Source organism: Trachinotus anak, unplaced genomic scaffold, assembly GCF_046630095.1.
Source record: "Trachinotus anak isolate AG129_WGS33_773 ecotype Australia unplaced genomic scaffold, CSIRO_AGI_Tana_v1 ptg000025l, whole genome shotgun sequence".
NCBI classification, from domain to species: Eukaryota; Metazoa; Chordata; class Actinopteri; order Carangiformes; family Carangidae; genus Trachinotus; species Trachinotus anak.
Genome location: NW_027273876.1, coordinates 852,811 through 874,743, shown reverse-complemented (window position 1 = coordinate 874,743; position 21,933 = coordinate 852,811). Strand labels below are relative to the sequence as shown.

The 21,933-nt window shown below is 43.0% G+C and overlaps 2 protein-coding genes and 1 long non-coding RNA gene across 4 annotated transcripts; 1 reads left to right on the top strand and 2 right to left on the bottom strand.

The window, feature by feature from the left end:
* Positions 1–1,303: 1,303 nt before the first annotated feature.
* Positions 1,304–13,996, bottom strand: smim36 (small integral membrane protein 36). 2 transcript variants are annotated; one of them, XM_071463325.1, is made up of 4 exons: positions 13,483–13,996; positions 9,279–12,953; positions 1,656–5,025; positions 1,304–1,625 (listed from the first exon to the last, which is right to left on the bottom strand). In XM_071463325.1, the coding sequence occupies exon 2, from the start codon at positions 9,750–9,752 to the stop codon at positions 9,405–9,407; it is 348 nt and encodes a 115-aa protein (XP_071319426.1). In that variant the 5' UTR covers positions 9,753–12,953; positions 13,483–13,996; the 3' UTR covers positions 1,304–1,625; positions 1,656–5,025; positions 9,279–9,404. The 2 variants fall into 2 exon arrangements, with proteins under 2 accessions (XP_071319426.1, XP_071319427.1); XM_071463326.1 differs by having other exon boundaries at positions 9,279–12,927.
* A 2,640-nt stretch (positions 13,997–16,636) lies between these two features.
* LOC139608235 (uncharacterized) lies at positions 16,637–17,503 on the top strand. Its single transcript, XR_011684998.1, has 2 exons — positions 16,637–17,092; positions 17,218–17,503. It is a non-coding gene; the product is annotated as an uncharacterized lncRNA (long non-coding RNA).
* Positions 17,504–18,633: 1,130 nt separating this feature from the next.
* LOC139608234 (transmembrane protein 100-like) lies at positions 18,634–20,730 on the bottom strand. The gene has a single exon (XM_071461739.1). It carries the CDS (start codon positions 20,728–20,730, stop codon positions 20,257–20,259), a length of 474 nt encoding a protein of 157 aa, XP_071317840.1. The 3' UTR covers positions 18,634–20,256.
* Between the last annotated feature and the right edge of the window lie 1,203 nt (positions 20,731–21,933).

Genomic DNA, 21,933 nt, shown 5'->3' with positions numbered 1-21,933 from the left:
ACCTTTATTTAAAAGTTTAATTAGTCTGAGAGCAGGAGCAGCTCACACTGACTGACAGATTCGGTCCAGCTCGATCTGATTGGTCACAACGCTTCACAAATAAAATGATAATCAGCTTAATGACTGTGTGTCCGTCCTGTCCACTACATCTAAAAATAACCTGCTCAGCTCAGACAGATGCTCAAGGTTGTCCTCCTATTGTCTGAAGACGTGATGTCTGAAGACGTAATGAATAAAACATCAAACCTCACCTTCCTCCCCAAACCTCTGAGTGTCCGGGGTCCTGATTTAATCCCAACGTGAACATTCACTCTGATATTTTAACCTCGGTGACGTCGTTATGTAAGAACATTTTCTCAAAGTGAACAGGAGGACGTCAGGATGTCCTGATAATCCCTGAGTCCAGACCATCACACGGTGACAGCAGAGGTTTTAGAGCCGGCTCAAGGTCTGGGCGTCAGGTGGGGAAACCATGAAGACCATGAACATAATGAGCAACAGTCTGTAGAGTCGAGTTCCTCTCTGGAGGTTTTTAACTGTCACGTCAGGAAGATTCACTTTTTGTTTTTGGACAAATTAAAACCTGAGCTCTGAGCTTTAAAGCTGCTACAGAGACTGTCTCTGTATTTTAGACCAAACCTCCAGGAAGCATCGGAGCAAGCTCTGTGTCAGCTCCCAGATTTACTTGGACTTTAATCTTTTTAGTCTTTGAAAAGGTTTTTTAGGCATCAAAATGCTTCCATATGTTTTTAGCTGTTTCAGATTACAGAGAAAAAGCACATTTAGAGGCTCGAGGTCCACAACTCCCAGAGGGTTTGGTCCAGACGCCTGAAATTTCAAACAGATGTTTTTAACCAGATGTAAAAGGGACTTGATGATTTTCATGGTTCTTCTGTAAACTGTATCCTAGTTATTGTGATCAAATATGTTTTTTTTAGGCAGGACAAATGTATGAACTGATGTACTTTAGGTTGTGTTTTAGTCTCATGGTTTTCTTTGTTTTTTGGGGGGGGTTTTGTGCCTTTATTATAGATCAGTGGAGTATTGAGAGGAAAGAGGGTAGAAAGAGGGGGATTACATGCAGGAAAGAGTCGGACTGATCGGGAGTTGAACCAGTGACTGCCTGCTAAGAGCGTCCTGCGCTCACATGGTACGCACCCTAAGCACTCGACTACCGGGCCGTCCGTGTTTTAGTCTCATGTTAAACAACCACATTTTCAGAAACTCATTATGTCTCACACATGCATTTTGGCCTTTTCTTCATTTGGGCCAAATAGAAGAAAAATACATGAAAAACATGTAGTTAGTGATGAACACCACAGTTCAGCTCCATCTTTTATTCATAGAGTTGCACTCTTTTGTTTACAGGGGTTAAATAAAGTTTTTAATGCACATTTTTTAATCCTGGTCACATCAGTGTTTTTACACAAAAACAGATTTAAAGAAAGAAAGAAACAATCAAACAATATGTTGAGATGAGTTAAAAATAAAAGCGGTTTTAACTGTGAGAAATAAAAGACTCAATTTGAACCACATTTTATTTTTACATTGACATTTTATAGTTTAGTTTATAAATGAAGCATATGTTCCCAAACCTGATCAAACCTGATCGAACCTGATCAAACCTGATTGAACCTGATTGAATCTGATTGAACCTGATCAAATCTGATCACTTCACCTTGATGTTGGTGTGGATGTGATACATCAGCACACCAGGATGAAACAGTGTCATGTTTCATTCCCTCAACAACAGCCAACCTTTAACCTTCGACCTTTGACCTTCAACCTTTAACCTTTAATCTTCAACCATCATTTAAACTTGAATGACAATATTTTAAATCCAGATTCATATTTTTGACAAAATAATCTTAAATCAAGACTCAATTACATAAACACTTATGATCAATGAACCTCAGACTTTCATGTTTCTGAACCATAGTGGCTGAAAATCGTTTCATCAGAAACATAAACTCTTAAACTTTTGCTTGTCTTTTCGCCACAGAAGATCTGGACACACTTTATTGAAAGGAATGAGACTTCCTGTTTCCAGGAGCAGATGATGATAAACCATGAGGACTGTGGAGGAGTGAATTACAGTTTGTCCTGTTCATCATCCCAACAACATGCTCATATTTTACCCTCTTTATGCACAACTGTAGTTTTATTCGTGCTTTGTTTAAATCATTTTCAGGTTTCAGTGACAGTGAGGAGAAAACATGGCCCCCAGCTGTCTGGAGCCATCAGTAGATTTACTGTGTTTTTATATTTATTATATTCTAAACCTCTTTAATCGTCTAGAGACAATAAGTTGAAGGAAGACTCTGCTGCCGTCACAAAGCGCCTCACAGCACCATGACGTTCAGAGTGCGGGTCTTTACCCAGGAGTCCAGATTACACCTGATGTCACAGCCTGTCCCGTCATAGCTGCGTGCTGCGGTGGCAAGCCCGCTCTCTGAGCCTCGTGGAGCCGTCAGGTCAGGGCTGAACACCACCATGTCTCGGCCTGTTGGCGACCTGAGGCTTATGTAACCTCCCCACAGACAAACAACAGCACAGAGGGGAAACAAAAACATAATACATGTGCCTAATACTGTGGGTGGTCACCATTTAATCTGCAGACATGAAATATGGAGGGGGGGGGTGGGATAATTGTGCTCTTCATATTATGGATTGATGTGTTGCTCAGCTGGCTGAGTGCTGCTTTTTTATGTAAGGGGATTTGTCTCAATGAGGGCCGCTGTGGCACGAGTCCTCTAAAGACTCGGGCTGGATCATCTGTCACACGGTGTCAGAGCCAATGAGCAGAGGGGACGGCCTGGCGTGGGAGGAGTCTTTTTTTGGTCGCAGAGGATTTTGTCGTTTCAGGAAGGACGAGAGATTAAGCCAGTTTGCCATTTTTTGTTCTTTGCCATTGCATCTCTGCTGAAGTGTTTTACACAAGCATCAGTGAACAGAGGGTCAAGAAAGATCTGACCCCCCAACCCCCAACCCCAACCCCCAACGCTCCCAAATGAGAACAGAAATTACCTTAATTCTGACACTCAGAGAAAAGAAATGAACCTGGTCTGAACAGTGTCATTCTTACATTAAAATAACACATAGAAACAGCTGCTTCGACAGACACCCTCTGATTCTGTAACAACACAAATCCTGAACTTCAGAAAGAGAATCAGCTGTTTCAGTGTTTGGTGTCAGGTCATGTGACCATCACAAATCTACTTGGAGATAAATACAAAGTATTAAAGGACCCTTTAACAGAAATTTAAATTCCCAGACAAATTTGCAGTTGAATAAAGTACGACAATTGACACAAGGTGAACCTCAGGATTTTGGGGGCCCCTGGGCATCTAGGGCCCTAGAGTCCTGAAGCAGTTTCCCAGTTGGCTGGGTAGGTGATGTAGGCCTCACTCCCAGCTTATGACACATCAAAAAGGAGTTCATTTCATGTTCTCCAGGGGCCCCGCTGAGGGCTGAGGGGCCCTAATCAGCCTTTCAGTTCCCTTCTCCCAAGAAGTTAAATTACATCATACAGAAATAAAATGCTCTTCTTATTGAGGATTTCCATATACATTTCTGTTAGAAACAACTGCCATTTAGACTGAACAGAAATTAATAATTGAGTTTTCTCCCCTTAAAGAAAAGCAAAAAAAAAACTGAGGTGAAAATATGAAAATAAAATAATCACCTCCAACATGAACGACCATCAACCCTCTGATACCACCCACAGCAGCGTCTCCTGAAATAGCACCGCTACAGCAGCAGGTGTACCAGACCTTGGTTGTCATAGTTACAATAATAAACATGTGGACTGTAGCAACAGCGGTGTACCTACTTTCGTCACCATGGTCACAATAATAACGGTCATGGCTTGGTTAGGTTTTGGTAAAGACGGTGATTTGGGTTAAAATAAGAACGTCCTCAACATTAGATGATCTTTGTTGTCATGGTTACAATAAAAACAACTAACAGTCATGGATAATAGAAACAACAGAAACTGCTACTGTCACATGGGAATCGAACACCGCTCTCCTGGGTCATATTCATCCATCCACCCCAACCTCCTCCTGACGTGGACTTTGTCGCTCTATCAACTACGTCACCGCACTTTTCCCTTTGCTCCTGTCATCATTACTACAACCACTAGATGTCACCTAGCAACAGAACCTAACAATGGGTCATTGTGACCTGCTGACAGACGACCTGTGGGCTCGTTTGTTACAGGACAGTCTTGGATGAAAAGTGGTTTTCACACGACAACAGAGACTGTTGGTCAAAGAAAAGTGTGAGTGCAGCTTTGTGGTGTAAACAGGGAACAAACAGCCACAGAGGAACAGGGATCATCGACTGTTCTGACATTTTAAAGTTGCAGATACACAATTTGATACAGACAGAAAAGTTTTAGTGTAACTAACAACAGTGAAAGTGAAAAGATTTTTTTGTACTGAAAGGAGCAGATGTGGTGTGAGGACTAATGGTCTCATGACGAACTGGAGGTCTTCAGTTGTTCCGAGCGTTTTCAAACACAACAGACACAATCGGTCTGTTTCTGACCCGTTCATCAGCTCCTGTTCAGCTGCCTGAACCACCTGTTCAACAAACCCACCACCTGTCCAGCTTTTATCATAAAACAACAAAACAACCTTACTGGTCACTTCCAGCAGTTGAACCCAGTATTTCCTGCAGCAGGACTGACGCAGGTCGAGTGCAGAAGAAGAGCAGGATCGGAGTGACTGAGGGTAAACACTGGATTGACACGAAGGGTTTGTCCTTAACATCCTCCATGTTTTGTCTCTGCAGGCTGACAGTATGTGATGTGATTTCTGGGAGAACATCCTCCTTTCATCATGTGGTATGAGAGTCAGAGTCCAGAGGAATATTATCGCTCCATGATTCTGGCCTGTTGTTGCTGAGTCCTCAGCTTCCTGTGGGGGGGTCTGGTCGTGTCCAGGCAGGCGGAGTGCTGCAGGTGGACGGAGGCTGGTGGCGGGAATTTAAGGGGCTTTCAAGATTTTTCTTTTTGACCCCCTGGAGAAAAATGAAAAAAAACATGATGATTAAGTTTCCTTAAAAATGTGTCTAACCATCCAGTGAATTTAAAAAAGTTTTTTCACAGATTTCCTGATGTTTGGATTCTGTCCATTAGTTTTAATGGTGACTGGTGATAATTCTACAAATTCATCTTTGTAGAAAGTCTGAATGTTCCCACAAAGGTTGAGGTTCAGAGTTAATTGTTGACCTTGGAAACAGCAGCTAGCTAGCAGCTGGGGCTAGCTGGTTAGCATGCTAACTTCAGTAGAGGAAATAGAAGCAAAACAAGAGGGTTACTTTCCACATCTGGAGACAGCTGTTTGTGAGTAAATGACTAAAGTTTGATGATGAACTCACGTGTCTTCTAGTTTGGTAAGTAAACAGCTGTTAATGCTAACCTTAGCTTCATATGTAGCAATAGCAAAACTTACATATTGCTCCTTTAACTGCTGTTTCTAGGGTGAAATAATGAACTCTGACTTTTCATATCATGTCATCATCAGGCCAATATTTCAATTTGTCCAGTGACTTGAAAACACTGTAGTGACATCATCAGTGTGACATCATTAGTCCAGTAATGACATTAAATACATGTCTCTGTATGAGCTGAACAGATGATGTTTCCTTTGTGCTGTGGTGTCTCTGTAGGAGGATTTCCCTCCAGACAAACACCATCCACCAAATCTGTTGCTAACACCAACATCTGCTGCTGCCACATCTGTAAACCTTAACCCTCCCACAGAGGCCACCGAAGGGTTAGTCCCACTGTCCAGCATACGTCAAAGGGATGAGTGACGAACTTGCATCCGTCCATCCATTCATTATTTCCCTGTCCAGTGAGGGTTTATGTTGTCAGCTCATTTCTTCTCAGTGATGGAGGGGGAGGGGGAGGGCAGGCAGGGGATTTACAGGCTGGTTCAGAGCTTCATGCAGCAGGGTGAAGAGCTTAGAGTCTGGGACCTCGGGGTCCAGAGCCTGGGGGAGGGGAGCTGCTGATGTTCTGCTCTGTCCCCTCTGCTGTCAGTGTTTTATACATGTTGTAGAGGAGGGTTCACAAACTGTTCCTCCAGCTTGAGCTCCGGGGATGATGATGGTCGCTCCATCACAGCGACCATCATCATCCCGACAGATTTTGAGGGATTGATATGAAATGTAATACAGATATTTATGGTCCACAGAGGATCAATCACAGAAACTTTACTGAACACCTGATTTTTCCTTTAGTGCCACAAAAATTGTCTCTTGAAAAAGGTTTCTGGGAACAATCTGCAGGGGCCAACACATGCAAACACATATTCATGGTGGATTAGATGAACACCACATTTCTACTTTCTACCTTCAAAGAATCTACTGTAAAATTCTGTCAGATCTATCTCATGTCTCAAACTTCAGTGGATGACTGCTGAGGCTTTGTGACACATCATTAATGTCATTCATATGCTGACCCTGATCACATGATCTTTGTGGACTGTTCAGGTGAGGAGCTTCTCATCACCACTGACAGATCACACTAACAGATGGACTCATTAATAACCTTACATTACATACTAAGAATTATTCTGTTAATTTCATAATTTCTTTTTTTCATTTGTTTCCATGGCTACATTGTTTATCACCTCTTGTGTTTTTTAATGGATTGAATTGTGTTGTTACATAACCTGGATTTTTTTTTTTTTAGCTCTGTCCACTGTCTCACACAGTGAGATTATCATTACTGCCTCTCTTCCATGTGTAAGAGTGAAAGTTTGCGTCAGTTGTTTGAGTGAAAGCTCGTCTATACCATCTGATTACAGAGCTCAGAAACCATGAGCCGGCGGGTGGGGCGTGGATGTCGGGCTGCGTGTCGATTGCTTTACGTAAATGTTACACAGAGGTTTAAAATGATTTACAGGAAAGATTCCAGCCATATTTGATTCATGATGTTTCTACTGTGAAAGTAATTATCCTCCTGCCAAATGTTATTCAGGATGGACAGAACATAAGCAGCTGTGTTGAAGGCAGCCAATGCACACATTACATTTGGCTTGAACATTTCCATGTTGGAAACCAGAGCTGCATGTACAGTGCGTGAGTGAATTCAGTTTTAAAAGTCAGAACAGAGGAATAATTTTCACAACAACTGACAGCAGAGAAATACAATGATTCAAACACTGTTAACATCTGGTATAAGTGGTGTGTTTGATCACTTCATATACATTATTTTATTTTGTAAATAACTGCCCAGCTGTTCAATTATGAGGATCCTGAAATGAATCAAAATCTTTCTTCTTGGGTCAAAATTTAAATATTCAACAAAATAATCAATGGCACCATTATGTTATTTTTTTTCCATCAATTTCACTCTACCCAATTGTTTAGGCTAAATCTGGTTATCGAGAGTGATTCAAACTGCACCAATTTCACTCACACAGAAAAATTGTAAAATTAATTGGTAAATCAACAGAAAGATGTGTACATTTTGAAAGTAAATTAATTTTTGAAGTCATTTATCAAGAAAAATTTGAAGTTTGTCAAATGTGAGAATTTAATCTAATCTCAATATAAATTTTATATCTTTGGATTTTGATTTGTTTTTCCTACTTTCTAACAAGATTAATCATGAAAATAATCAAACAACATTGAAACCTGACACAATATTTCTCAACGTATCAAATGTAAAGAATGAATAAGGTGTCGAGGAGGCACAGGTGTGATACCATTTAGTCACATCAAGACATTTAAATTATCCAACAGCAGTAAACAATCGCTTTTAGTTCCAGTCCTCAAAGAGCGAAGGTTTTATGATGACGTTCAACAACCAGAGAGAAAGAAATCATCCAAGAAAAACAGAACCAGTTTCTACACCTACAGGAGCAGGAAATGCCCAGAACAGAAGTGGATCTACATGAGAGTAAATCATGGACAAGAAATGACACTTTTCCATGTTTCCAGGTGCTGACGGATCAACCACCAACTGCAGGCTTGAAACTAATAAATCAGTTTTTATTTGCTGTCAATCTGATTAAAGAGAACAGGACCAATCAGCTGCTCACACCTGGGTGTTGTGACAATGGCCTCGATTCGTGTCGAGCACTGAAAGGCATATCAGTAATAATTGATTTCCATGCATTTGCTAATGTGTGATGGATTACAGTAGGAACGTACAGAGCACTGGCACGGCACAGGACATGGACTGTATGTATGTCTGGGATGAACAGATGCCCTTGACACACAATGAACTGTAACATCTGAATAGATACAGATGTTCTCGTGTAAGGTGGTTCAACAGATGTCATTTATTTTAGAGAAATACTTTTTCGGTAGTAAGTAAATTTTTCATTTACTTTGATCATTTTCATGACAAAAGTTTTCTTGTCATTGAGAGTTTCCTCCTCATATTATAGCCAGACTGATCAATACAAGACTTCAGACTTTTTGTTGTTGTTGTTGTTTTGGTCACTTTTGATTTTTAGCAAAACACCATTCTGACAAACAGATCAGTGTCAGTTCAACCCAAAGAAAGAACTTCTCTCTGTCCCTGTAGGCACATCCCTCTCTAACTATGAGCTAAACCAAACTCCAGCCTTCACCCCACAATAAAGATTTGGCCCAAAATCAACAGTTTATATTGTGGGGAACCATCCTCTCAGTCCACAGAATGCAGGAGTCCCCACAAGACAGTAAGAGATCACATTGCGTCCCCACAGTGTGGTGGGCTGACAGCTGTGAGTCCTCACAAAGCAGTAGTCCCCACAAGGCAGTGGTAAGTCAGGTTGTGTTCTCGGCTGACAGGTGTGAGTCCCCACAATGCAGGAGTCCCCACAATGTGTGCTTTCAGGTTTGGTTTATTTTTGAAACTATAACTTTATTAGTTGATTAGTTGATCGACAGAAAATGAAAACACAACACACCTAAGTCATTTCTGAAGAAAAATTTCCCCCTGGTGCGAATTTAAGGATTCAATGTTCTCTTTCTTTTGTATAATTTTATCAAATATAATTGTAACTGACATAAAACTTTCTCTTGGTTGGACTTTTCTTTTTATTTGGATTTTGGTATTTGCTCTTTGACATTACAGACATAACATTGTGTTTTAGGAAGTTATGTTGGATATTTTTGTCTGTACCACTTTATAGACCATTCAGTTATTGATTATCAAAATAAAAGTGCAATTGTCCTAAGATTTTGTACACATTTGCAGGTAATGGGGGAGGGGTAATCAAATTCTTCTTCATCCTAAAGGTTTCACTTTGACCCTCCTGGCTGCTTACCTCCTGCTGACCTCGTCAACGCCATCAAGGGATGTTAAAAAATGAAAATAGGAGTCCAGGACTAAAAACACTGCACAAAGTGCTACAGCAGCACTTCATGGTTGTTGGTCAGAACCTTCCTCTTCTTCAGACCAGCGTACTCCTCTTCTCCCTCTCCCTCTCTCTTTCCCGCTCCCTCTCTCCTCTGTCCCGGCTCAGGTCCGGTGTCGGCAGCTCACCGTGGCCCGCTGTGTTGTTGGGCTCGTAGCGGGACGAGGTGGGCGAGTTCTGCATGACCACCAGGCGTATGGGCGATTGGCTGGGTGGTGCTGGCGTGTTGTCGGGCGCGTACTCCTTGGTGGGGTCTTTGCCCCGGCAGTCATACAGGATGCAGGAGATGAGGAAGACCAGGAGCAGGATGACATAGCTGGCAACCAGGATGATGAGGTTCAGGGTGACAGGGTCAATCTCCAGGTAAAATTCCATGAAACCCATGGTGCCGCTTCATATCTCGCCCAGATCCAGAGAGGAAAGAGATGATGGGAAAATCAGCGAAGAAGGAGAAGAAATGTGAGAAAGAGAGAAATATCTGGCAGAGGAAGCAGAGGCAGCAAAAAAGACTGTGATGATGGACGAGGGATGGACAGCTGGCTGGAAAGAGACAAAGAGCAAAAGGCGGCAGGGGACGACATCAGAGAGATGAAATGAGAGGATCAGCTGAGAGAGAGAGAGAGAGAGAGAGAGAGAGAGGGGCAGTGACAGCAGGCCAGGGTGGATATGAAGCTTTGTGCTTTAACGGACATTAATCCTCGCTGCTCCTCCAACCTTGAATTTCAGCAGCCAATGATTAAAGCTGCTCAGTTTTAATAACTTAAGCCTCCATTTTGATTTTGCCAACTACATGTACATGTAGTGACAAAATTATACGCACCAAAATGGAGGACACGGAGGACGCACACCTGTCAACTTGCCATGAGTGTCGCTCGGGGGATTTTGGGAGTCATGTAATATGTATTTAACAACTGCTTTATTATGTCACACTAAGTGATTATTTTTTACATTTGACATCAAATTAGATTAAAAGCATAGAAGGTCACAGAACAGGCTGCAGTCCCAATTTTAAGAGTATTGCTATCAGCATGTTAGTACATCCTGGTAATGACAGCTGGAGTTGTTTTTTTGCCCTGAGTTCAGCCTCACAGGCAGAACTTCCTCTCAAGTTGACTGTTCTTCATCTCTGACAGAACTGAGCCTGAACCACAGTCTGAACTCTCCTAACTCTGATGTTTGGTTTCTGGAGTCACAACTATGAACTGATTGCTTCAACATCGTATATATGATATTTTTAATAACACACATAAATGGACAAAACCATGACATAATTGCACATTTATTGATGACAAAATACCAAGCTCATAGGTTTCCAGAAGTTATTGAATTGTATTCTCATCATGCACGATGACTCTGTTGTTCTGGACGTTAACCTCTCTCTTTGTTTTCCACCTTTTTGTCTTTTTTTTTTTTAGTCGTACTCGTCGGATAGTTGCTTTGAAACATACTGAAGTCTTTAGCTCCTATTTAAAGTCTCAGAGTCAAGATTTCAGTTAGACACATATGACGTAACTCTGCACTGAAACCATGTCATATCAAATTTAGATCATACAGGACGAATACACTGACTCCCTGTGGGCGGCGCTCGTCTCTCTGTCTTCCACTGCTCGCGCTCACTGCCAGCCTCTTCTTCTGTTTATTCAATGTATTCAATGTATTCTGAATGTATACAGGACATACTGTAGATGTGATGTCATGTGACCCGCCGCCCACATTATAAACTACAGAGTCAGCAGAACGAGGCTCCACATCAAAGTCCTGCTTTGCTGCTTTCACTGAAAATGTTTCATCTTGTTTGGATTCACTCTGCATCTGTTTTGCATCAGTGCTGCAGCTTCTCATGTGTCTCAGCATCTCAGCGTTCCCACATAGATTCACATAAAGACTCAACACCAAAACAAACCTTTTTTTCCCCAGTACAACCAATAATGCAGTTCAGCAAGTTCACACTGAAATCTGAGGCTCATTTTGCAGAAAGACTCTAGATTCAGTATGAGTGTCTCTGGACGTGTGTCTGTCTTTAAACCTCTCAACCCTTCTCCTGTCTAAATAAAACACAGAAAAATTAAAAGAGGATATCCAGTCTCTACAAAAAATGTTGTAAAATAACAGAATCAGGAAATACCTTTCAAGCCAGGGACACCTAAACTACTGTCCTCGACAGCAGATGGTGAGTGCCGGGGGAAAAAAAAGGCGGGGTAAAAATAACAGAGCAGGAAAAATATAGCAAAGCGGATATTAGACTTTAGAGAGAGGACACCCAAACAAGCTGAAATGACCTGCTAATGGTATAAGATCAGCCTGACCCACTAACAGTGTGACAGGCTGCGAAAACCAGAGACCACCTCTATAACCTGAGATTTCTGAATAACAAGACAAAGATGCAAACATGCACATCAAAGGTCCTGAGCTGTGAAATTTAAAGAGAATCAGTGACTTGCAGATGAAAACATGCACATCTCAGTCAGCAGAGGGACAAAGTGACCAGGCTGCTGCCAGAAAAAAAACATCTGTGTTGTTAAACCCTGAAAAAAACAGAGGATTAAAGTTGGAAACAGAGAGGAGAAAAGACTAAACATGTTTTCCTGACGCCCGTTTCTACGAGTACCAAAGAAGCTCAAGCAAATCTAACATTAGAAACTGGGTGGATGCAGATGTTCTGTGTCCAGCGGAGTATCGTCTCTCCTTCCTGCCAAACAAATGATCAAACCAGCTTTTTGTAATTAACAGTGGCATTTGCAGAGGTGTTGGAATTGTTTTGACCTGTGAACAGTGAACTGCAGCGGTCGATGCTCGGTGCAATAAAAGCAGGTTCAAGCTTCATTAAACTGCTTTTAGAGATAGATAGTCCTGGTGCTACATAAAAATATGTAAATCCTAACAAGAGGCTCCACGTTGAATTTCCCTTTTCAAAATTCAGAAAATCTGTGGCCCAGATTTTGCTTTGTTCTAAAGGGTCACGTGTCAAAAAGGTTGAAAGCCACTGCTTCAAACGACAGAACACTGTTCTAGTTATGTTCTTGATAAGCAGCTCAGAGTCGATGATAGCACACTGTTCTGTTCTGAGTTTCTCTCTTTGCTCTGCTGGATCAATAATGAGGATCTCTGAGCCAGAGCTCAGGTGATGAGAGTCAACAGCTGTAGAGCTGGGTGTTGGCTGCAAAGCTGTGAAACTAAAAAAAAAAAAACCCTGACGATTAATGACACCTAGTGAAGTGACAATCAGCAGTGTGATCCTGGCATAAACACTAAAGGTTAAAGGTCAAGGTGAGCAGTGATAAGGTGTCCAGATAAATGTGAGGTCGCATGATTCCTGGAGAGGAAGGAAGGAAAATCACAGCTGAGACTCACTGGTCTGTTTTTGATTTTCAGACTTTTCTCCGATCTTTGATTTTTCTCGAGATGCAGGTTCACCACGCTGCATGTGTGTGTTGTGTTGTCAATGACAACAGGCAGGTGTGATGCCCTGATTGGACGTCGTGGTCACATATGACTCTCTCCACCAAACGTTGGCTCCAGATGTTCACAGCTGCAGAATCATCCAGTATGAACGTCAGTCCTGAGGCACAAAACACAGAGCTGCTCCTGGAACAAATGGGATTTTTAAATATGGGGCAGCCTTGTTCACTGTGAGGTCAGCCTGCGTGTGTGTGTGTGTGTGTGTCTGTTCTCCATCTGCAGAGATTTTTTCTGCGTGATGGATGAAGGACGAACAGACGACAGAGCATTCATGTGTATTTCATCAAAACACAGGATCTGATGTATAACTCACTTTCCTGACTCAGCTCTGAGTGTTTGTTACTGACAGTTTCCTCAGGCTGCTGATGAAACAATGAGTAAAAGTTACGCTGGATTTGACTTGCAGAAACTCAATGTTTAAAGAGTCAGATCAGATTAAGGAGCAAAGAACAAAAAAACCCACAATCAGAACATCTCTATATTTAACTGAGATCTGTGACTTTCCAACAAACAGAGGCCCCTACTGGGCCCCTGGGCCTGTGCCCACTAGGCCTGCACAGTAATCCCTCCATGACTGCAGGTCGCAGTCTGTCCTGCAGGTGTGTGTGTGTGTGTGTGTGTGTGTGTGTGTGTGTGTGTGTGTGCAGATACCAACCTGGAGATGAAACAAGTGAAGAGATTAGGCTGTACTGTAGGCGTGATGGCGAACACATCACTGCCGCTCCATGCTGACCCTGCAGGCTCCAGGGTTCAGGTCCTGGGCTCCTGATGGAGTGTATTGTGTTATTGAAAGGAAGTGGAGTCACCTCTGAGCACTGAGGCTTCAGTCTTCTTATCAAGACCTTTTCAGAGCAGCTGGGAGCGACGCACTGGAAGAACGACAGCAGGCCATGATGGCAATCAAAACGGGGGCTGCCATTCTTTTCAAACACAATGTGAACTTCCTGCGTTGAGGCGGCACCGCTCAGCACACCCCTCCTGTCTGTCACAGCACCCACCTCAAACTGGGAGCTACTACACACCCTATTATTTCAATAAACCTCTAAATCCATCAGCACGCCACAGAATGAAAGAAACAGATGCAGAGAAAAAGTTTGAGGGGGGGGACAAATGGATTTTTGACAAATGAAAGGAAGTGCCTCTCCCTGGTTAATGGGGCCGTTTGGGGCCTCGCTGGTTGGTCTCCTTCATCCTTCTATCACAGGATCTTTCCCACCACAGACCAACTGGAGCCTTGCAGACAACACACTGAGCCACATCCTGCACCCACGAGGCGTTCAGGAACGCTCCTACTGTTTAACCAGAAACAATCACTGCTTCTTTTTCAGAGCGTGTTGTGTTTGACGTCAGTGAATCATTCTGAGATGTTGAAAACACGAACAACCTTGTTGTGTAACGCTGACCTGAGGATGCTCCTGTCTGTGCGTTCTGGAAGACTCAGATTCAGTCCTGATTCAGTAACTTGTCTTAAAGCAGTGTTGTTAATGTTTGTTTGCAAGCTCCAAAAAATGTTTTGTTAAAGCAACATTTCGGTTGACGAGGTGAAGATTTGTGGAACAAACATTGTCTGTTGTAAAGATACATTTCCTCCAAGGGGGAGAGAAAATGTATAAACAGCAGTCTTCTTCCCCATCACTGAGGGAGGAAGAGTGAATATTGCTTTCCAGTCAGGAGAAGGATATGAAGATTTAACCTCTGCAGCCTCGTAACCTCCACAGTTCAATCATCTCCAGCCCTCACAGCTTCAGGGAGCAGCTGAGCTACACAGCTGCAGCTTTTCATGACCTCAACCTCGGCTTTCTTCACATATATTATATATACACAGGTTAGAAAACCCAGCACCTGTCATCATGACTGTTATAACTGCAGCATGATCAGCTGATCTCAGACCTGACTGATGTCACACATTCAGACAGGAGACAGGACATTGCAGGAGTTCACCAGAGACAAATGATCTGCAAAATGATGAAAATAGTTGTAATAAACAAGAATTATTTATTAATTCAGTGGATTCTGGACAGATGTTAAAACTTCAGTTGCCTTCATGACAACACTGTGTCCCAGCTTTAATTTGATAAGTTAGAATTTGAGCAGAGAGACGTGACTCCTGTAAGAGCTGCAGGGTTTCCATCAGATTCCAGTTTCAGCTGCAGGAAGCAGGAGGGTCTCAGTCTGTAATGAGCTGAGCTGCCTCCCAGCAGCTCTGACTGACATCCAGCCTCATTACTGAGCCACCGGCCTGTCAGCAGCAGCCGCCGTCTGTCTGCTGGCAGGTACTTAAACCTCACCTCAACACACAGCCAGACTCTCTCTGCTCCGGCTTTATCCCTAATGAGCTCGCCTGTTGTGTGTTTACAGCAGAAACCATTAAACCAGCTCTGGTAGTCGATTCTTCATTCATGTTACACCGCAGATGAAAATGAATGCTGAAGTTATCCATGTTATCTATGCTGAATGAACGATCAGCTGTTCCTGTTTGCAGTGAACACATGCATGTGCAGACAACTGTCAGTAGAGCACTGTGATACTGAAGGAATCTTAAAAACCAGGCTTATGGACATTTATTTGCAGCAGTAACTGCATCCTCAGGAAGTGTAAGTCCCATGGAATCTAAAAATATGTGTTTCCTGTATTTGTGGTCAGATTTGACTGAGTGATGACTTTGTTTTTTGACACAAACAGCTGCAGTTGGGAAAGAACAGGAAAACTACAATAACCAGCTTCCAGTTGTTTTTAGTACACCTGTATGCACCTGTTTCACACAATATCTTTGCTTCTCACCTCTCCCACAGGTGTGGGTGGAAAGCACCCTAATAAAAATCATAACACCCTGCCAGTTAAAGAAAAGAAAAAAGAAAACCACCCAGTCTGGTAACAACTGTCTTACGTTAGCATTCGATCAAAGATGGGCATCGACTCAGAGGTCTGGAGCCAGGTTACAGAGCTCTCTTCAGCCTCGGGCCAACTCTTCTGACCTTGAAGCTCCTCTGATGACAGAACAATCACACGCCTGCTGGGGAATTAGTTCAAAGTTTTGGTAAAGGGTGTGTAGGAACAGAAACTCCTTCCTGTTCTCCGGCTGATCCCTTTTCATCGTGCCGATTCCCTGTCTCTTTGCGTGCCAGGCCCTTTCCGGCTGAGAGTCTGGGGTGTGTTTAGGGGGGTGGGGGGGGGGTGACACTGCCACTGTGTTACACCTCTGGCCACTCAGCTGGTCACTGTGTTACAGGAAGGGAAGGGAGGGTCGGGATTTCCCCTCTGAACCCTCCTCACAGAGCCTGAGCCCATACTAAACAGAAGAACCATAAGAGAAACACAGAACCAGTGTTGACCCTAAGGCCTCAGCTCAGGTTCAGTTCCTCATCATTTTCCTCCATCGAACAGCTAAATATTTCTAAAGGTTTTAGCCTGGCTAGCGACATGGTTTTAACCTCTTAAGCCCACCTTTTAATATAATTTTCTTCTATTTGGCAAACCAAAAAAGAAAAGCCAGAACTGTTATGAGAGCATGTGTGAGACATCTTTTAGTGTCTGAAAATGTGCTTGTTTTGCATGAGACTAAAAGACAACTGAAACTACATCAGTTCATGGCTCAAAAAAGTATTTTCTTTTGTCCTTGCCTACAGAAAAAGTCATTTTTATGAAAGACTTTATGCAATAACTATTAAAACATCGTCCTTTCTACATCTTGTTAAAAACAAGCATGTAAAGTTTTGCAGATGGAAAACTGTGTTTCACCTCTTTAATCTGAATCAGTAGAAAACATACTGAAGCATTTTGATGCCTAAAAAACATCTTTACATTCAAAACCTTCACACTTTTCACAACCAATCAGCATTCACTCAGAAGTGCCCAACCCCCCTCTGTCTGCTCTCATTGGACAGAGCAAATGCCTGTCATCGAGTGTAATGATTGACAGAAGCTGTAGCCAATAGCGGTTTTCCTGGGTTCGCTCGCTGTCTCCTCCCGACCCTCCTGGAGTCAAATCAAAGGGAACTTTTCAGGGAGACCTTCGGTTTGGAGCCAGCGCTGAGGAAAACAAGCGTACCCGCTGCCAGGCGGCCGGAAGGAGAGAAAGTGATGGAAATGCGGAGAAAAGTGTGAATAAAGTTGCTTGATGGTCTGTAATTGACTTCTCATCACGATATTCATAACCTGGAACATTTGTATGAAAAACCCTTCTGATTTTTTAATCTCTGAGCTCCTACGGACTGAAGGAATATTAATAATGGAGGACAAACAACCGGACTGTACCATCTGCTCAGGTAGGGAGGCACCATTTTTTTGTGTGTGAGCTGGTTGTGCTGGTTTATGATGCTGGTAAATATGAATGAATGATATTTCTGTGCTCATGGTTACTGGTAAAGTGCAGTGAGTGGTTGGATTGTAGAGACTCGAACCGCTGGCTTCATTGAGGAGAGGGGAGAGAGAGGGGTCGCCGGGGACCGGGCGGACTGCGACAGGTGGCGGCCAGGCCTCTGTCTCATCAACTATCAGACGGGGTGTGACATTTTCATCCGATCAGGACTTTGGTTTATGACCAAATACGCAGAACTGAAACCAGCCTCAGTTGTTCTTTGTGTTTATTGGTAATTAACGTATTTTAATCTGTAATTGGGACCATGTTCACATTTCATCTAGTCTTGTTCACATTAAAGTAATTACAATCAAACATTTTTATGAGTCTCTACCTCGTTAATTATGCTGGTGCTGGTTTCCTATAAACAACAAGGGTTGTTGAAGCTCAGTGTCACAGCTGAAATATGATGTTTTCAGTTTTTAGAAATAAAGAAACTGTCTTTAAACTGGTAAAATTGCTGCTTGTGTGCAACACTCATCCTGTCACCTCCCAAATTCCTTTTATAATTAGCTACACACGGTCTCTGATGCACATCTGTCAGCTCTGGTGAGCTAACACATTCAGCAGCAGTAACAACACACACTCAGTTACCTGTACAGGTACAGCTCAGGTCCTGGATGTTCCTGTACCATCCACTGCCTTTAATCCACTCTGACACAACAGGGAGGTTTTTCCCCGTTGGGATAATAAAAACTTTCACACATTACTTCAGTGGTTTTGCACAAACTCCCCACAGGAGCTCCCAGGTCCACTCCCTGTCATTTCTGTCCACATAATTTGATTATTGGCACATTTGTTACAGAATTCCTCCACCAAAGTACAGTGTCCCCCCTGCTGGGTCCCTGGTCTTTTCCATGGATTTTCCAGTGTAAAACTGTCAACAGTGGTGAAAAAGTCCCAGGTTAACATCTTCTACTTGCTGTTGTTATCTGACCAACAGTTAACTCCAAAATGTTGAGCTTATTATGCTGTTACCTGGAAATATGAAAATATGAAACCTGCTGCTAAAATTCTTCACATGTGATGTTTCTCCACTTGGCTGTTTGTTTCCTCCCTCGCTGCTCTGTCACGCTCAGATCTACCTCCTCAGGAGTGAGGATCCACTGCACCTCTCTCTCTCTCTCTCTCTCTCTTTTTCCATTCTGTGCTTATGTCTCTCACCCACCCCTCATCCCCATCTCTCCCCCCTTCCTCCCACATTCCCAGGATGCTGCTCTCCGGTGAGATAAAGTTAGCACTGCAGAAGTGACAACACGTTGTAACCGTTACTCCTCCAAATTACGCAACCCCCCCCCCTTATGTATTATCTGGTCGTGTGTGTGTCTGGGATGCTAGGCAACATAAACACAACTAAATATAACAGCCGAGGTGCTACAACTTTCCAGTCTGTCCTCAATCTGCTCTGCAAATAAAATCCTCAGTGGGTAAATTACCAGGACGTCAGGATGAGACTTGAACCTTGACTTTAATGAAACAAATGTTCTTCACTTACAGAATAAATAAGACTGAGCTGTCAGAGAGTTTCAGGCCGAGCCTCAGCTCCTCTGTTACATCTACAGGTGAACTCTTTAATATGGTGGAATACATAACGTTTGGTTATTTTCCATCACGTTGGATCATAGTGCACTAGTTTAAACTTACAGAGTGGCATGCATATCAGAGAATATCCCTGTCTGTGACCTCACAGCTCTGTAGTCACGCAGGTAGCCCCGCCTCCACAGTCTGAATGTTTTCTACCTGTTCTCCAGGTTGTGTCTTCAAACTTATTCTCCTGATCCCACAGAACGTTTAAATCCAGAATGTCCTCCCCACAGATTGAATATGGCCGAATCACAGAGCAGCACACGGGGTCACAGACAGGGCCAATCAGAGACGAGACAACCTGACGACTGTGTCTCAGGAAGAGAAATGTCAGCTACAGAGTACCTTACAATGTCTTTTATAGCTTATTAGCAGCATTTAGTTACAGAGAGTGTCCATCATCAGGGAGGAAGCTCCGTGGCCACAGGAAACTGTTTCTGTTTCAAATCATCAAATCAAAATGTTTTTGATTAACTGATCAATCGTTTAGTTGAGAAAGTGTCTGAACAGTCACATGGCAGGAAAAAAATATTGAAAAGATGCAGGAATAAATCAATCATTCACATTAATGACAAGGTTTCTGATATGGACCTCTGACCTTCAGAATAAAAGCGGTGGTGGTTGTTATGTCAAGTTTATCTGATGCAGTTTATTATTTTACCCACTGAATGACAGCACAGACTGATAATTAATGTCAAAAAAAATAGGAGACTAAAATATGTGTCCTCTGCTGTGTTGTGCACATATTAGCACAAGATTATAAATTAAGTGTTAATTTTAATTAACTAATTTAAATTTAATTTTAATACAGTCTAAATCTTGTGGTGTTTAAAGCTGTGAAAACTGAATTGTATTGTAGACTGACTAACATGCAGTGACTCTTGTTCTCAGTTTTTAAAATTTAAAATCTGTTTTTAAAAAGAATTCAAATTCCTCATTTTTATTCTGACCAACAAAATCTCCATCAAACAACACACTCAGTTTAGTTATTTCTCCAAAACAGTTTCCACGGCAGTATTTTTTTCCAACATATGATTTTTCCACCATATGACCCCTGCAGGGCTCCGTAGAGAATCCTCACCACCGGGTCCCAGAGTTCTTCAAATGTTTTGTCCAAAACAGAGAGAAGAAGCTGAAACCACACAATGTTTGGTAAGTGACGTAAACGATTGATCGATTATTAATTTTTACGTTGACTATTAAACTAAAGCTTTAGTTTTGTAACAGAAGGTTTTGTCCTCGTCCATCGTCCGACACTTGCAGAGTGGAGTCTTTACTCTGAGCGCCACAGCCTCAGGATGGTGAGAGCCTCCAGGCCACAGGTCAGGACGGGTCCATGTCTTATCCTTTGTAAACCTGATGGCACTGAATCTGTACAGTTCATGTTACTGTGGTGCGTTCAGGGTCACTGTGTTCCTGAAGTTTGTCATCTGGACCGTACAGACCTAAACCTGAGCTCAGGTCTGGAGCTGTTTCTCTGGGCGGGGGTCAGGCCACGCAGTATCCCTGACTGGCCATGAGGGCCGTCTGGCTCTCCCTGCGTTTGTCCTTCTTCTTCCTCAGCCGGACTCTCCAGCAGACGGCGCTGGAGCCCAGCAGTCCCAGTCCAGCAGACAGCAGCACCAGTCCCAGCACTGAGATGGTGGACCCATGAGAGTTGAAGGTGTACGCCACCGCCGTGACCACGATGCCGGCGATGAGGACCACCACGCCAAACGGCACGGTGCAGCGGTAGCAGGACATCTCAGCGCCGCCGGTGGCCGCCGTCAGCTGGAGCTCGTTGATGTGCGGGACGTGTGTCGTCACGATGACGCTGTGGTCCTTCCTGGCCTTGTCCCGGTTCAGCTTCTCAGCAGAGACGGATGTCGGCGCCTTTGTGACGCTCCTGGGGACTCTGGGACCACCTTTGCTGTGGAGGTCGTCAGGCATGGTGATCTTACTGGCGAGGAAGAGGTGGGCCATCTTGATATTGATGTCAGCAGTCAGCCAATCACAGAAGAGCTAGCTGAAAACAGAAATGAAACAGAACTGAATTAGTTGTTGTGGAGGAAGGTCAGAGAGGAGCCCAGGTCACCTGCCGAGCACCTGGAGACATCCACACAGGTGCTGGGTAACAACCGTCTGCACAGACACATAAAAACATACATCAACGCTCCGCTGGTTGTTCCACAGCACCACGTCTCATCAGGGCGGTGTTCAGGTGCAGGTGAGGGTCAGACCACTCAGCCTGCTGCTCTGACGTTCAGCTGCTGGTATCAAACTTTAACGTCACACAGGTGAAGCAAGTGTCGACGTTTCATCAGCAGCAAATTCAAACTGACTGCAGATCAGGAAACAGGGAGGTGTCTCATTACTGTGCACTCCAGTAAAACACCACTGAGACACTGTCCACACCGTCCACACGATCCACCTTCACATTCTCAGGTGATCCACCGTCTCTGACCCTGAGCTGAGAATAACCTCAACTAACCACAGTTCAGTCTGTGTGGTTTCATCTGTCCTCACACAGAGTGTTTCTGTGTAACGTCACTGTTTCTGTTTGATGTAGAGAAAACCAAATGTTTTTCCACATTCACAGATTTGATTTTTTTAAATTGGCATGTTCTTTAAAGGCTTTGAAATTATTTCTGATGAACCTTATTTAATCCTGTTAAACACCTGTATTCTCTGCTTCTGTGACAGTTTTTGTGTGAAAAGTTTTCAAGTTACAAAAGTTTTAGGTTCTGATGAACATCAAACTGAGTCATTAGCAAACAACATCCTGTAAAAAGCTTAAAATGGCTTCATCACTTCACTAAATGCAAACTCCTTTAAATCTGACTTCAACACCTCCATTACTGTTAATCTGCAGGATTTAGTTTCCTTAGTTAGGTCAGCAGCAAACACTGTCACCTCCTGTAGGTTTTTTAGGTGAATGTAAAAATGTAATTTTTAATAGAAACCAGCTGCAGAAGAATCAGAGCTGTTTGGATGGAAGCTGGACATAAAACATCATCTGTCAGAAATGATCAGGTCTGTGAAGGAAACTACACACAATGTCATTTTTGTTACACGACCATTATTGTGAAAAGACTGATAATCACTGTTTCATCCTGCTGCTGTTCGATTGGTATAAATTTATATGAATGCAGGAAATTACACAGTTTTCTGCTGTTGTGGTGAAGG